The sequence below is a fragment of the Coloeus monedula genome (assembly GCF_965178545.1).
Source record: "Coloeus monedula genome assembly, chromosome: 4".
NCBI classification, from domain to species: domain Eukaryota; kingdom Metazoa; phylum Chordata; class Aves; order Passeriformes; family Corvidae; genus Coloeus; species Coloeus monedula.
The window spans coordinates 20,407,989-20,425,496 of NC_138784.1; the positions used below are offsets into that span (position 1 = coordinate 20,407,989).

Consider the following 17,508-nt stretch of genomic DNA (forward strand, 5'->3'; position numbering starts at 1 on the left):
AGAGGGGAAAAAAATTATACCATACATTCAGAACTCTCCTCCTCCCCTCACCTTCCTCCCTTCTCCCACTGACAATGTAAAAAGACAAACCTTAAGATGTTCAGTCTGTTTACCACTTCCATAATAACCTTGTTCAGTCCATTTAGAAAGAGAAGTCTCTTCTTGCTCATGCTATGAAAACATTATCACAATGAAACAGCCGCCCACTCCAAATATTGTTCCATCCATTTAGGAAGAGGAGTCTCTCTGCTCGCATGTGAGTCCCTTCCCCTGACTTGCAGCTTTTCCCGAAACTGCTTTCAAGGGTCCACTCTTGAAGTTTTTGGGGTACAATTTTAAAGTTGAGCCATTCAGAAACAAAAACAGAGGCCCTTCTCCTTCCCTGGGAGCAAAGGGTCTTCATCATCTTCATCTTTAGGACTATCTCTGGGAGCATCTCTAGGAACTGAGGTTTCTCCTTTCCCATTTGGAGCAAAAGTCCTCATTGTTTCCATCTCTCCCTGTTCAACTTCTCATGAAATTACAGCTGCGTCAGCATCTGCCTATCTCGGCGCAGGTGCTTTTGCTCACGAGTTGAACACTCCACCCCCCATATCTTCATGAAATTACAACAGGATACTCTGATATATCATAGCTTCACAACAGAATTTCAGCTTTAAGCATCTCTTCTCTCTCTTCCCTCAGGTTTTCAGCTCTTCACAGCACTAAAAGGGTTAATCTCACCTCGGCCTTGCAGCTGTGTGGCTTATCGCTGTTGGTCACCCGACCTCTGCCGGACAGCGGTGCCACTTTGCTGAAATCTTGGCCGCAGTGGAGGGGGTTGAGGGGGGGTTCTGAGCCGCTCTGGCTGCCCACAGCCCTGCTGGGGGGGGTCATCCTGGAGCCGTGGCCCAAGCAGGGCCTGGGCTGGGTCCACTGGGCCCCGCTCAGACCCCGCAGCCACCTGTCCCAGCACCAGAAACGAGAGAGGGAGCTGTGGGGGGTTTGTCTATTTTTAAGTGTGGATCACAGAGGCGGTCACAATTTTAAGTAGCATAAAGAATTGCCCATATTCAAACTGGCCAGCTGATAGGTCATGGTGGGAGGGTGGGGAGAAGCTGTAAGCACCCCTTGGCATGGACATCACTTCCGAGACTCAGCTTGCTAACCTATGACAAGAAGAAATCCTAAATGCTGAAAGGACAGAAAGGTAGGAAAGACAGACAAGAAAACACATTTACTTTTTGGCTTTGCCATCTATTTCTTTACATAACAGGCAACACTGGCAGCACAATTTTAACTATTGAATTTATTTTAATTCTGACATGCCTTCACTTTGGAAAGTTTTATTTTGCAACCACATCTTTCTTTTGATGTTGTTTTTTTGTAAGAAAGAGAGAGAAATCAAACTAATTGGAAGATGTGTGTGGGAAAGAGATAGGGAAAGCAAACAGTAGAATATGTCAGCTGTCATATTTTTGTTACAGATCGCCCAGGCCCGCCAGAGGTTGTAACTATCGAGGATGTCTGGGGAGAAAATGTAAATTTATCATGGAAACCACCAAAAGATGATGGCAATGCTGCCATTACTGGGTACACTATTCAAAAAGCAGATAAAAAGAGTATGGTAAGTAATAAGGAGATGTTGAAAAGCAGGATGGGAATTCTCCCTTTTAAAAACAAAAAGCATTACATGCTTAAAATGATGTAGGTGGACAAAGCACTGATTTATCAGCATTCAAAAAATCTCTAAAAGCATCTCTAAAAACTCTAAAAATCTCTTGTTCACTATAACTAAAGCCTAGAAATGGAAATATTTTCAAATTATGCCAAAGAGGAGGACTAAAAAAAGGAAAGGAGAGGTGGACTTGAGAGAAGTAATTCTGCATTTTTCCTTTGCCTCAGTAGAGAAAATAAAACCCCAAAATATTAATTCTGAATTCAGTAGGCTGCTACTAGAACAAAAGTATACCATTGCTGCTGTTTTCAAACCTGCAATGTCACATTATGTAAGTCACTGCCACTCCTTAGTACCCATGGCAAAACAGCACATACATCACTCCTAAACTGCTCTGAGATTTGCAGATGAAAAATGCAATACAGAAATGTTTATTGTTTTTATTAAACTAACAGAAATTTTACACATTCTTAAAAGACAGTAGTTGGATTCTTAGATTTAACATTTACTGCAAATTTAAACACTGGACATCTAGGCCAGTATTTTGGGAGTTGCCTTATCCAAGAGAATCTTTTGCTGTCCCCTTCTGCCCCTCACATTAATATGCTGGTCTCCTTCATGGTCTGAACAACTCATTCTTCCCTTCCCGTGCCACTAGTTCCCTTTGCATCCTTTTCTTTTTTTTTTCTCCTTCTCTCTCCCCTCTCTTGAGACTGTAAGAAGATACTGTCTCTGGTACCGTGACCAGAACAATGGCCCCTCTAAATTACTGTGATAAGGAGAAAGTAACAACAGCAGTAGTATCCAGGGTCCAGTGTGACATGGATCATTCAGGTCACTTTCCTCACAGCATCTGTGCTGGTACATTTTGCAATTCTGGCACCGCTGGTCTTCTGCAAAAAAACTGTTTTCCCAAAGGAACTCTGGCTCTTTAAGTTGACCAAACATTAATGCAAACTGTGGTACAGGGAACTCAGCACAAGTTCATCTTTAGAAAAGCAAGAAAACTATGTAGGGCAGAGCAAAGGAAAGCAAAAACATTGCTGTGGTCATATTGCACTTTATAGTAATTGCATTTTTAGTATTAGCCTCTTTCATCTCCTACTGTTGTTTAGGTATTGTGTAATGGGACAGAATTCACAGGTCCTGTTACTGCTGCAAGACCAAAGCACTAAAACCCATTTCCCCATCTCAGCCTTTAGGTATCAGAGGACCACCAGCACAGAACTACATTTCTCATGAACACTCAGCCTGTGATAGAGAGGGCAGATTAGTGCAGTGGCCTCTTGTGAGTGCATAATACTGCAGAACAGCACATGCTATTGCCTTCCCCACAGGAATGCAGTTTTCCTATCTGCAACTGTACTTTCTCTGTCAGCAGCGTGGATTAGGAATGAAGGAGCAGAGCCTGCCTTGCTGGCACAACATAACCTTTGTAATACTGGATTTCCTAAAATGAACCCTCCTGGCTGCCAGTGTAACAACTCGTAGGGTTCACTTTCCATTCAGCCTTCACTGCTCAGCAGTGAACTCTGCAGTATTTCCATTGTCGCTCGTTTCACTAATTATTGTTAGCTATATTCTCTTCAGAGAAGAACCTACTCCCAGAAGCTTGATGACTCTTCCAGTGAACGTCTGGGAGGCGCAGGGTGCTGGGGGGGAGCTCACCCTCTGTGTCTGTGCCTTTCAGGAGTGGTTCACCGTGATCGAGCACTACCACCGCACCAGTGCCACCATCAACGAGCTGGTCATAGGCAACGAGTACTACTTCAGGATCTTCGCTGAAAACATGTGTGGCCTCAGCGAGGATGCAACCATGACCAAAGAGAGCGCTCTGATTGCAAAGGATGGTTAGTTAATTACCCGTTCTTTGTCAAAGGCTAAGGGGTGCTCAGAGGCTGGAAGGTGACTAAAGGTAAAGACATTCTAAAGCATTCAGAGGCACTCCCAGCCCCGAGGCCAGGTACAACTAACAGAGGGGCATTCTATTCAGGCTTCATGGTTTGTCCACATAGTTCATAGTCACTGTTTTTAATCAGGAGTGGGACATTTTCCCATGTTTTGACATTTTCTATGGTCTTGGATCTCAGACTCACGTCAGCACCGGCAGATATGAGTTGGCAAGAGCTGGAAGACATGTAAAGCAGCTGTTCTGTTAGAAGCAGTGGGTCACTGCCCTCCACTGGAGACTTGGCATCAGCTGTGCAGGCGCTCCCTCCATTTCAGGCAGGATGCAACAGAAGAGCATAACCCCTGCTTCACATCTCTTAAGGGTGGGGTTGGGCAAATTCTGATTCTGCAGTCAAAAATCCTGACATTACAGAAGTTGTCAGTTTGAAATGGCACAGCAAAATTAAAAAAAAAAAACAACTTTCCTGTGGAAAGGGAATTCTAAAAGCAAATAGCTTACAGGAAGCAAATCAAAGCAGTTTGTCTGAAAGGAAGGAATACATGACTGCCATGATGCAGAGGACAGACAACCTGTCCAACCCACGTAGGCGGGCTGAAAGACTGAAGGTCTTTTAGAAGGTCTCTTTTAGAAATGGAATAATGAACAACAGAATGGCTACGGGAATTCTTTTTCAGCACTGCTTACTTGCCTTTCTCATGAGAGAAGTATTAGGCCTAAACTGCACTGAAGTCAGAATGAGAGCTTGAATCAGCTTTCAGTGAAGCAAAGCTGTTTAATGACACCTGTGCACAGGAATAGATGTCTGTTTGTCCGACCATTTTAAATGCCAGCTGACTGTGTGGCTGAAGAGGATTTATTGGTGGTAATCTCCACTGCAAAGTGGGCATAAACTGGCCCATTACATTTTACTACCTTGCTTTCCTTGTTTAGAAACTGCATCCATTCAGGTATCTCTATTGTCAGTGCACCGTTTGAAGCAGAAAGAAAAAATGGATTTTCAGATACAGAGACAGTTTGTAATCAGAACAAACTGTGAAAGATAATTGCCACCAGAGCGAACAAGGCTTGCCAAAGACAGGCATCCTGCAGCACACAGGTCAGGATCCATCCTGCTCTATAGCATGCAAGGCATGGAGGCACAGACATGGAATAAACACGTATTGTTTAGTGTACCACCTGCACAGGAAACAAAGGGAAGCTCTCAGACATCAATGCCATAGCATGACCAAGGGCTACAGTCACTGTGCAGACCCACCTCCAGCCTCCCCTACAAGTGCAATTACCGGAGTCACACTGGTACATAAAGCAGTGCAAATCAGAACAAACTCTCTGCAGCCATTTAATACGCTTGGATGTTTAGCTACGTGCCAACAAACGCTGATTTTATAAATGTTTGATTTTCATTTCACAGGTAAAGTCTACAAATACCCAGTTTATGATGACTTTGACTTCAGCGAGCGACCGCTGTTCACTCAGCCCCTGGTGAACACGTTTGCTGTAGCTGGTTACAATGCCACCCTGAACTGCAGCGTCCGGGGCAACCCCAAGGTACTGCACAGCTCTGACAGCATCGCTTGAAACACGAGAGAGTTTAACCTGACAATAACCTGACAATAACTTCTACCATTTAACTCCTGAGCCAGGCTGAAGGCAGACATACTGGTGTGGGTTCTAAAGAATACAAAAAGAAGGGACCTGCTTACCTGTGCTATAGGTACTATAATAGTTAATGCACAGATAACTCAGTGAAGGGGCAGAACCTCAGGAGAAGGCTGGGCTTTAATTGGGACCCTCACTGAGCTGTACAGTTAATGTATCAGTAAAAGTTGTTACTAAAATAAGGCCATAATTATTCTATAAAAAGCTAATTTTTCTCTAAGTAAGCACATTGCAGGAATGCTCAGGGTGCCACATTGCTTCTCAGACCCACTGCATGATAAGTTTTGTGGTTTCTTTTGAATTGTGTCTTTTTGAGATCTTTTTTCTGTTGTGAGAAACTGATCTGGCCTAGTAAAATGAGAAATCCAGAGTGCTGCTCACCCTTTACCTTCACAGTTTCTCGCTGTGCAAATTACTGTGGAAAAAGATGATTTTCTTATTGACTTAGAGTAATTGGATGTCAAAAGCTAATGATCAGATGTTTGCTATCATTACACAGTCCTTGTATTGCTAACAGGCTTGTACTTATGACTTTAATTAGGTGATAAGAGCTGCACTGATAAAAAGAAGTGCTAGAAAACAGATGCATGATGCAGGCAATGCTTATCTTGAGTTAAGAGCTACAGTTTCTTTTCTATCACTACCTCATCTATTTTCTATCATTTCTGGATTGCTCAGCTTTAACTGAACACCACAAAAAAAGAGATAAAGTATTTCAGTTCACAGGTTTGTGCATTGGGCTTTCTTTTGTTTTTTTTTGTCTGTGTTTGTTTGTTTGTTTTTACCACAGCCCAAAATAACCTGGATGAAAAACAAAGTGCTTATAATGAACGACCCAAGGTACCGAATGTTCAGCAACCAAGGTGTCTGTACCTTGGAGATCCGCAAACCCAGCCCCTATGATGGAGGCACTTACTCCTGCCGAGCAGTCAATGAACTGGGAGAGGCAGAAGTGGAGTGCAAACTGGAAGTAAGAGGTAAGGGCTTTAAAACATTGCAAACACCCTGTTTGCCTGAGCACCGCCTACATTGGAGTTGAAAAGATGGAAGGCAAGTGCAAAAGGGAGTTCAGCTTTCTGGAATTAAATCCAAATCTCTCTTAGAACAAAATAATATTGGCTGCTTCCTTTTGTTTTGTTTTCATTAATGGATAAATGTTATGAATTTCAGGTAGTTTAGAATTAACTGGGATACCATGAATGGCAACAGGACTTGGATTGGACTACTAATGAATAATCTCATGTTTTTCAGAAAATTACTTCCTAGGAAAATATAGGTTCATATTCATCTGGACTAATTCCCACCAAAGGCTTAGTTTCAGCTGTGGAATAAACTAAGTATTGCCCAAAAAATTAATCTGAGGTTATAAGTAAGGAAAGCTGCCTAAAGCCAGCTGATAGGAAGTGTCTAATTAAGGAATTTAGAGGGAATTTGGGTCATATCAATATGGCTCTAATTATATTACTTCCATCATGCTAGTCTATAATGAAAACCACATTTAACATTTTTATGGATTGTATTGTGTTTATTCTGTATTTCAGTTTCCATTTTCTGTATTTTCTGATGTATCTTGTCCCACAGATCCAATTTGCCAGCAAGAAGACATTTCAATAAATGTTTGGTCTATGTTAAGCTGAACACTTAACTAATGTAATGAAAATATGCATCATGTATTTCTTAGTTTTTATTTTTTATTTTTGAGATACTGTCTTTAAAAGGTTATGTCCTCATCCTGGAAATAAGGTTGCTTTCCTTAATCACAAACTTTCTATTTCACAGCCTAACAGAAGACCTCTACACCTGAGAAGGTTGCTTTGTCTATTTTTCTTTGCACTGAAAAGTCAAGTTAGGTTGCTAAGTGAACACAGCAGCTGAAGCTTAGCAAACCAGGATAGGCTCAGGGTTTGCTCTAGGCAAATATAGCAAATTACTCTTAAACAGCCAGAGTATAAAGACATCATTCCATCTTACGTCTCTCTTCTATTGACTTAGATGTTGATTTATCATCCCCTTAAGTTTCCCAGCCTGTTTGTTCATTTAGGAGGGCTCCCCAGATGACTGCTCCTCATGCTGTCGCAAAGCAGAGACCTGTGGATTTCAGACTCACTGGAAATGAATTCCTGTGTGTGTGTGTGTGTGTGTGTGTTTGTTTGCTTTCATGTGTATAGCTTTAAACTCCTTCAGCTTTATTCCTGCAAGTGACTGTCAAGGTCTGGGTTTGTAAGATGATGAGATACAGCTGAATGTTGTCTGAATAAGACTAACAGGCTCAAGGCCCTGCTGCCTGCCTGGTAAATGTACAAGCTACAGTGCTATTACTACAGGTAGTAGGTATAACTTACTAGTAAGTCATGCTAGAGAGCTTTATGCCATGCCATGGAGTAGTATTTATTATAGCAAGCTATGTTTCCTTATGCTGGCTAGAATTACTTTTAGCCATCTATCTGTGACATATTGGAAAACTTAAGTTTATCGTGCACACATAGATGCTCAGCCCCAAAAATGTCTGAAAAGCCTAGGATTTCCGAGTGTGCATAATATTGGAACAACTGACTAGTTAGGAATACTCTGGCTATGAATACTATCAGAATGCTACGATTTTCTACATTTTTAGCCATTTCCTTACATGATTTTAGGTGTAAAATTAACCCCCTAGTTGTTGCTAAATTTAATGCTCGTTTCCTGAAAACATTTTAGTGATACTTATAAGCACAACAGTTAAAATAATAAAAACTTATGCTGTCCTCAGAAGAGGTTTTTCATGTAGTGATGTTATTTCAGATAGACAATATTTTGTTCTTTAGTTTTAAGTTTTGCTGAGTGAACTTAAAAATGGAAGTTATGTAACCTGCTCAGTAAAATTGCACATAGAGTGGCTTTTTTTCATAAATGTGTGTGTTTGTAAAAAGTCATGTAATAGATGACTCTTTCTCATCTATCTTGAAAGATCACAACATATGCAGAATCTCGTTACGTTTCACACTACAGTAAATACCATCTATGTCTTTTGAGTTTGTTGAGGTAGATCCCTAAACTCGGCTCTAAATCTCCTCTTACAAGCAGTAAAGAACTGATTCCTTATCAGCTTCACCAAGGTCGATGGAAAAAAAAATTAGATAAGGTGCCGTACTTCTTTTATCATGGAAAAAAACCACTTTGGAGAACCTTTATCTTAGAAGTGAAATCAAGGTTGGTGATCACTCTAATTATAGGTTGGTGATAGCAAAGTTGCTGTATAAGAAATATTTTTTTTAAAAGGTGTTAAGATCAAGTGGGAAGAATTTCAAATGCGAATAAACACCACTGTAAATATTCTAATTCTGCAGTGATCTATCATGGAGTAATTAACCCAGGAGAACCACTCAGCTTGGCGGGGGATAATCAGGTTTATAATGCGCCTACTCCTCTGGACATTCCATTTCATTCCCATCCTCTCTTTCCACATGCAAACGCATTTTCTGCATGCAAAGTGTGTATTTCTTTGCTTTTTTAGATTAAACTAGCTAGTGTCTCATGGCATACATTGTCTATGTCACATGAGCAAAGAAGGCCAAATTAATCAAGACAATACCCAATCATATGGGTATTTAATATCAGAATTACTAAGGTTTTAGAGATATTTCATAGAACTACATGCATCTATAAAGAATTTCTTTAATGACTGTGAATATGTTTGACCACAACATTTAGACCTTCCCAGGAGAAACAAATATGCATTTCCAAAAAAACCCCAGCTCCCAGTTAGTTTGTAGAATTATTGAAAGACCAGAATTATCATAAAGTCATTTACTGCACTTAAAAGACATTCTTCATAACAGATCAGTCTTTGGTTACAAATTAGTGCTCAGAATGATAATGCCTGAACTTAACCTACTGATTTTAAGAATGAAATCTTGATTCAATTACTTACAAGCAGAAAATTTTACTTCCTTTGCTTTATTTACCCTAGAACTTATTTTACATTCAAGTTCATTTGGGTTCAGAAAAGTTAACTCTTTCTATAGAAATGTCTTTTTCCTTGCAATCTTGCCCAGAATCAGAATATTAACAGTGCAGTTTTAAAATGATAGTGATGCCCAGAAACTGGTCTGCAGTATTATTATGCATCCAGACTTAACCATTTCAGTCCTAAAACATGTTAGGAGATCAGACTGGATAATGTTTCTGTAGCTTTTGAAGTGTTGGGTTATTTTTCTTAGAAGGCTACAATAGGTACAAAGTTTAGTGCTTTCATAGACATACTCATAGATAAGTGTATATATACGGGTGTTTTATAGAGTCAAAATGTTTAATTAAAGGTAAGGGCTCCTACAGAGTAAATAGCGTGCTTTAAGTAATGTAAATGTGGATATATGACAAAGTACATACTGTAGTGCACAGGTATATAATTAGTCTGTACTTGATTATTTTGCCTTACAGAGTTTCAACATATATATATATGCTTCAGTGTTATGTGTGTGCCTTTTTTTCCCCTGGTGGAAAATACTATATATATATATGTGTTAGCTTCTTTGAAGCTACATTTGGAAACTTTTATCATAAATATAATTTGGTTCCAATCTATACTTTAGACTAATTAGAGGTTTTTATAGTTACTTGTACCTATTAATCTAGCTTTTACATATTAATGATAATTTTGAAGTGGAACTGGATCCCTACCTTTTACTTTTCATGTGCTTCTATTCCTACATATTTTACATGACTAAGGATTAAATGATCATCTTGACATAATTGTAATAATAATTTCACTCAACATTTTCTCTCCACTTTTGTGTTTGCAATTAAATTGTTACTTCTCTTTCTCTCTCTCCCTCAGTTACACAGTAAGGATTTTTGAATGTATATTGTCATCTAAGGTAAGCTTTCATATGGTTCTTGCATATGAAGCTTATGTCTGTTTATAAGTCATACAATGTCTGCCTAGTATGGCATGATTTTCATTATGTCACTTAATGAAAATGTTTTGATAAATTAGCAGCATGATGGTTTTAATGCATATAAATTCAGAATTTAATAATTGCTTGTTATGGTAATTCTTAGCAGTCCATCCCCTATCTTCTAATGGTGCATGTTTCAATGGAATTTAACAGTGCATGAGCTGGCATGATTCATGAGCACGAATAAAATGCAAGTAATAAAAAGAGCATTTTGTATTTACAGCAAGTTATTTTTTATAGGAATATGCCTCTACATAAACAAAATATTTATTCCAGAGTTAACTTCATTTAAAAGTGAATGATTCATAGCACAACTTGCACTCCATGAGCTGAAGGAATGCCAAAAAGCATGCTTTTTTTTTTTTTTTGTCTGTATTGTGCATCTACCTAAGGTTGGGAGCGAGCAGTTCTGCCACAATGACGGTGTTAAATGAAACAGCACAGTCTCATAATCACTAGTAACTAATAGCATTTTAATTGAATAATCCTTGTGTTAATAAAGGTTACAAATTCTTAAAAATCTGTACTCAACATAAATGTTGTATGTAAGTATCAGCTCAACTGCATTTAGCTGAAGCATTCAGAGAGTGTTATCTTCACCCTGGCAATGTACTTTTGCTTTAAAGCTTTTGGTGTGTTCCAGAAAAAGCTCAGAAGGTGAGTGCAGCTATCAGTGGGTGGTTTGCAACTTGCAGAACACAATATTCATGCAGATTTGTAAGGGGAATAGTAATGGTATATAGCTTTCTTAAAGCAAATTATACTCTTTGTCTGGAGAAAGGGCAGATTCTAAAGTTTTTAGCAAAATATTTATCGTTTTCCCACTGTTTCTTCGAAGTATCATTTGATTTCAATGAAATTAACAGAAATACTCGTGTTTAATTTCCATGGCTTTTATTTCAGTGGCATGGGGTATCCACAACCTGTATGGGCAACCTGTGCCAGGGCCTCACCACCTTCACAGTAAAGAATGTATTCTTAGTATCTAACCTAAACCCAGCATTTTCAGTTTGAAGCCATTACCCCTTGTCCTGTCACAACAGGTCCTTGTAAAAAGTCCCTCTCCAGCACTCTTATAAGTTCCCTTTAGGCACTGGAAGGTGCTCTAAGGTCTGCCTGGAGCCTTCCCTTCTCCAGGCTGAACAAGCCCAACAAAAAGAGAAATTTTGAAGTTAATTTAAAAGCAAATCCAAAATGTTTCTTCAGACTTCCCCAGCAGATGAAAGTTTCGGCTTTCGTCGTCTCTCTCTCTGGAAACTAAGGGCACCTAAATCTAAAATCCTGGCTTTTTTTCATATGATTCTTTCACATCTGTCATCCCACTTGTTATTTTCAAGCAACATGGTAAATACTTTGCTAAATACCATTTTAAGACCCCAAATTAGAATAAATTGAATATCTCTGCATGTTTTCCACAACTCATCCCGGTTAGGTGTTTTCTACATTGTTCCCCCTGCACTGACTTCCATCTCTGACCATACTCCAGCCAGCCTGATGGAAAGCCAGGAGAGTTATTTGAAGTGAAATTTATCATAAACTATTGCATGTGGTAAGATAAATGACTGAATATATGATAAGCTAGAAATAAAGTTCACCCTGCACAAGAGGACAGGAAAGGCCTATACAGTACCCATTAAGTAATGGTTAAGTGTCATGCTGGACTTTTGAGCAGGGTTGAATTTTACCACATCTCAAAGTATGTAATAGGGACTGACAAAAACTTGTCACTTATGCCAGAAAATAAAGGTAGAAAGCTGTTGCTCCAGGGGCCTTCAACCTGAAGATTACCTTCTTGTCTTGTTTGTAGGTGGGCTTTCGTTCTTCAGACTATTAATGGATGGAGTGCCTCCGCATATCATTGACTCGTATATGCGTGAAGTGCAGGGAGACAAAACTGAAGGGAAGTGAGAGTCCGTCCACAGTGTTTCCTCCCACTGCACTGGAAGCTGGTAGCAGAATAACAGCATTTTAGTTCTTGCAATGACAGAAAAACACGTGCGGTGGGGCATTTTATGACTTCTTTCCTTTTTTTTCTTTTCTTAATTGTCCTTTTGTTTTCCCTACCTGCTCTTACTGAAAAGAAAGAATACGCATGGATTGCTTTGAGGTTGAAATGAAATGAACTGAAGACCACACGCGTTTTGTAATGTTCGGCTTTATTTTCTGTTTGATATCGTGTTCTGGTTTTTAATGAGGAAAGAGGGGAAGCTGTGTAACAAGCATAAGGAGGCAGTCAGAGTCTGTACTCGGTGGTACAAAGCATATCTTTCTCAGACTGGAAGTACATGGATTAGCCAGTAGATGTGCAATAAGATCCTTGGAATACATACCTCTGATAATGTATCTTATTCACCTGAGAATTGTTTAACAGAATATGGTTTTACTATAATGTAACTAATGCATATGTAATTAATGATCATTTAAGTTGAACATATCTTCCTATAGAAGTTTTGATTTCCTAAATCCAACCCAGCAGTCTCTCAACTTAACTGAAATTGTTTTATTTCATGTACAATAAACATGAAGTGTTTAAGATCTATTAAGTTCTTGTTTAGTTTTTTTGTTTGTTTTCTGTCTCATTTTACCACATTTCTTGTTTTATTTCCATTTACAATGAAGCAGGAACTTGTGCCCACCACATTGAGTGGAAAACAGTATCAGCACTTAACCTAACCCAGTGGGCTTACTTTAAGATACATGACACAGAGTGTGAGTGAAGATAAATGCTATAGATACTTGCAAATTTTTATCTACATGTTTTCAGTATTTTAAAGGTTATAAATGCCAACCACAATGGCTTTCATCATTCTGGATCCATTCCCTTTCCCCAGCAATTTATGGAGCTCTTGTATGTATCACATCAAAAAAGGGACTTAGACATAGCACTGGTAGGTTCACTGTGTGTGGCAGAAGTGCCTGAGATAAGGTAAAATGGCTGCATTTCCTCTCCAACTCCAGCATCATTAACCTCCAAGTGCTTTAGGAGGGGGGCTGATTGTCCCTAAGTCTCCAGCAAACCCTGAAGCATGTGAGACACAAGGTCACACATATTTTGGCCAGGTTGTCAGTTCCCTATTGCCCTGTCTTTTATTTACCAGTTCTCACTCTTGCTGTACAAACAGGGCAGGTTATGCGCTCACTGGCTAATGACTGATCTCCAATTAGGGTTTATAAAGATAAAGGCCTACTTAGACCAGTAGTACATTACAAGATGTTTCTTTGATGTCAGTGCATTTTCAAACATTCAGCAGTCAGTAATTATGCAATAATAAAAGAATGTGTTACTCTGAACTGCCACGACTGAAGTGGTGTTTTTGCAGTTGTGTTCCCACCTCTTTTGCTTTGGGGATCTGAATGCATTTTCTCACACTGTTCAGTGAATCATAGGTAGATAGATTCTTTTTCTTTTCTCCCTTCTTCTCATCTTTGTGATTTCTTCTGTAGTGCTATCTGTGCAGAGAAGCAATTCTGCATTCCCAGTGATCCTGGACACCCCCCCACACCCTACCTAAATTTCACCCTGCTCCTGCCAAAATCAGTTCTCTCCTACACATTGACACCTACCCGTGAAAGAAAACAACACACCTACTAGGAAGAGAATTTCATACAGGATTCATAATTTCTGTTTATTCTGTATTTCACCAGTGAATTGGGACTCCCTCCATCTATTCTGGAGCACTGAAAGCTGCAGAAGAAGGTCAGTTTGATTAAATGCCACCGAAGTTTAGGCATTTAAGCACATGGCCCTCATTTAAAACAGTATCAGTCTGTTATAGTCAGCACCGAAAGCTACAGTTATTGTGAGTTTGTGCTTGTCAGTAAGCCCAAAAATGAGGCACACAGCCACGTGTACTTTATATGAATAATGGTTACAGCTTCAAGCTTGTATTTATTTGCCTCCTCAGTCTTAATGTCCCACACATAATCTGGAAGCCGGCATAGCCTCAGCTTTTGTGGCCTCTCTGTCGATGGAATTAGCTACTCTAATTTCCACCAGATGGCAGCGGTGTTAACCAGCAAGCTGAACTAAGCTCCTTGTCCCTGTGTGAACAGTAAGCGTTGTACTCAGCTGCCCTCAATTCCTCCCCACTTGCGCTGCCCAGCACTTGCCATTGGCTGTCCGTCGGGCTGGGGATGCACCAGGCCAGCAGGAAGCGCTGGGCATCAGGCCGTGGGTGGGGCTGAGAGGAGTGGGCATTAATGTGCTCTAAATTCATACTGCACTGACTACGCCGAGCAGCCACGAGAAATAATTGGAGGGGTGGGACAGGAAAGGGATTTCTAGTAGAACTAAAACAAGCTGCAGAACCTTATCTAGAGAGTAATAGAAGGTAAAGTTTTGATTTACAACGATCTGTCTAATGGGATTCTCCAGGGATGATGTTTGATAGATGTAATAGTGACCAAACCCACAAAGTTAAGAAAATGCTAGTGAAATCTGCAGCTAATACCATCTTAGGAAAATAAAAAGGTACCAAAGGTAGCAACTACAGGAAAAGCAACTTAGAGGGAATAGAAGCAGGAGAATATCATGCTGTATAAGATGTGGCACAATTCTCCAAAGAAGAAATTTCACCAAAGTCACAGGGATCCAGGTAATTAGTGAACCTAAGAGACCTAGGAGTAACAGAGGACAGCAATACAACCTGGTCATATGAAATAAAGTAATAACAAAACACAATAGCTCGTGAAACAGTGAAACTACTAGTGCCTCATGGTTGTGCTGCCTGATGGCTCATAATATGTGAAACCAGTTGAAGTTTTCAGATAGGTGCCTTATTCATATTACGTTTGCTATGTACAGCCTCCATCTACTAGTACGTGCTGAGGTTATAGTTCAGTAGTACCTTTAATAACATTTTTCTTTCCTGAACACTTTCCTGTATCCAGTAGGAATTCAGTACTCTTGAAAGCCCTGCCTTGGTGTTTAGTTTGGCTTACATTAGCCAAAGAACATTATTGCTTGGACTAAGAAAGCAGACCCAAACACGTAAACACACATAGATAGACACACAAAGATGAACCAAAGTTAATTTTAAAAATTTTCCTTTATTTTTAATGAAGCCAGAGGAAGATATTTGGTCTTCTCTTGGCTTGCCCTCTTTGCCCATGGAAGGGTATTTGGCATATAAATGCAACAGTTGTGGAATCACAGATCCATTCCCAAATTGGTGTATGTGGAGCTTGGTACAGGCACTGCAGTAACCCATTTGCATTGAAAGATCACAGCTACTGCCAGCACACCTTTCCCTTACTGAAAACAACCTCACAAATATAAAGGAGAGGAAGAAAAAAGACGTGTAATATTCTCAAGACAATTTAAGTTGGGGTATACTGTTTATAAGGAGGTCTTTATGGAGAGTCAGAAAATTTTAAAAATATCCTTTTTTAAGAGATGTTTCAAGCTCCCTGAACGGCCTTATAGGGGAAAAAAAAAAGTGTAATATTGGTACCTTTTACAGAGCATTGTGAAGGGATCCCTTACTTTATGAAAGTCTTTTGTTGCATTTTGAGATTCTGGAGCAAAAGGCATTCTATTTTAAGCACACTTGACTTTCATGTCCTGCTTTCCTGACTGACAAGTAAAGCTGCTGCTTAGGAAGCAAAACTGTATCCTGAATACTGAGGAAGCACTGGAAGGCTAAACACACTGGACTTAAAATTCTGTGTTCTCTTGTTCTATGCTTTGTTGCTGAATACTTTTTAAATTAAAACAAACCAAACAAACCACTCCCCAAGCCCCGTGATAAACTCAGCAGAGAATCTGTTTCTTCCTCTAATGTGGCCCTTGCTTTTTATGCCACTTACTTCCCCCTCCACTTCTTTCCCTGGTTTCTCTTTTTTTCCTCCAGGTATCCAAAGAACTTGAGCAATCTCTCCATAAATACCAGTTCTATTATGTTCATTGACCACAGTGGTGCACAGGATATTAAACAAAACAAAGTTTTACGTTCTTCCAAATAGAATGATTCCAGTGGACTGGGGATCCGGCTGACTTTGAATCTGTCACATTTCCCTTTTGCCATTCTCCAGCTGGCTGTTACTGAACCTTTCTTTACTATGTGTTACCTTCTCTTTTGCTAGCAGTTCCTTTCTTCTTTGTTTTGGCCTCTAATGACAATTGCTGCATCATACTGTTTTTAGTGATCTGTAAATGGCATCAGCTGATGAATGACGTAGCAGTGGGAATGTACATAGCACGCAGTGGGATTTGGAAACCACCATGTAACATGTGTCAAGCATTCCTGACACTTGCAGTAGAGAAACCTACTCAAGCACACGCTAACTTTATCAGTTGAAGTGAATCACCTCACTTTGAATAACAGGACGTGGCTCCCGTCCAGGAAAGTGTAGTGTCTGGACAGAAAGCTGCACCCTCTGGCTCACAGTAGAGTAACTTGAAAAAGAATTTCCAATACTAAGAGAAGATGCCGTTGCAGGTTGTATTTTACACTTCTACTTCAGCTCCACAAAGCCCATCTTTTCCTTGGCCTCACTCAGAAACCACGCTTCTTCCTGGAGATTCAAGGATACATCTAAAATCCTTCACGTGACCAATTCAAGTAATTTGATGTGACACAATTTCCGAAAAGGAGCATTTGTTTTGAAGCGCCCTCTCTAAGCAAGTCAAGGAGGTGCAGTAAGTCCTGCGGAACACCGTGTCCAGCTGCTCCGTAACATGTTAAGACCAAACTCCCCAGGCAATGGGTCTCCTCCGGGTGGTGGAGGGATCCTTGGGTGATACAGGGGGGTCACCTCCGTGCAGGCACGGCTGCCCCGTCCTGCGGGCTGCAGGGAGGTCACCTGCTGCTCACCCTGCCTTTATGCTTTGCTCCAGTAAAAATCCTTCTGGCCACCTGCTGCGTGCACCCCCGCCGTGGCCACTATCTGCATGATAAAACGTGTGAAAGGGAAATAAGCAGAACAAGGCAAACCACAGGGGACAGCGGGGCTCACCCCGCGCTGCCCGCACCCCGGGAGATGAGAGGTGTGCGCCCAGGCGCATCTCCCCGCTACAGCACCGGCCCTGACCGCCCGCGGCCTGCGGAGGCGGCGGGACGGGCCCTGCCGGGGCGCACCCCCGCCGCGCCCGAGGGCTTCCCCGCCGCCGGGGCATCCCCAACCCCACGCAGCGAGGCGGGGCCGGCACCGTCAGGGCGCCGGGCATTCGGGGCGGAGGAGCCAAAGCCCGGCCGGGGGCGAGGGCGTTCGCCCCGCGTTGGCCGAGGTGGGGGCGGCCGTTCCCCTCCGGCCAAGCCGCTGTTGGGCGTCGGCTTCTTCCGCCGCTGCCCCCGGCTCGGCTCAGCCCCGCCCCGAGCGGCGGCGGCCCCTTGACCCCGGTG

The 17,508-nt window shown here is 41.1% G+C and overlaps 1 protein-coding gene across 1 annotated transcript in view; it reads left to right on the forward strand.

Annotated features, from left to right (window-relative positions):
- The window catches only part of MYBPC1 (myosin binding protein C1), a gene marked incomplete at both ends in the record, with an annotated part of 74,250 nt that extends 58,176 nt beyond the window's left edge, over window positions 1–16,074 (forward strand). The window contains 6 exons of the mRNA XM_082281176.1: window positions 1,467–1,606; window positions 3,348–3,507; window positions 4,981–5,117; window positions 6,019–6,205; window positions 8,555–8,613; window positions 16,018–16,074. Coding sequence (XP_082137302.1) covers window positions 1,467–1,606; window positions 3,348–3,507; window positions 4,981–5,117; window positions 6,019–6,205; window positions 8,555–8,613; window positions 16,018–16,074 — 740 coding nt within the window. The remainder of the gene's footprint in view (window positions 1–1,466; window positions 1,607–3,347; window positions 3,508–4,980; window positions 5,118–6,018; window positions 6,206–8,554; window positions 8,614–16,017) is intronic.
- Window positions 16,075–17,508: the final 1,434 nt, after the last annotated feature.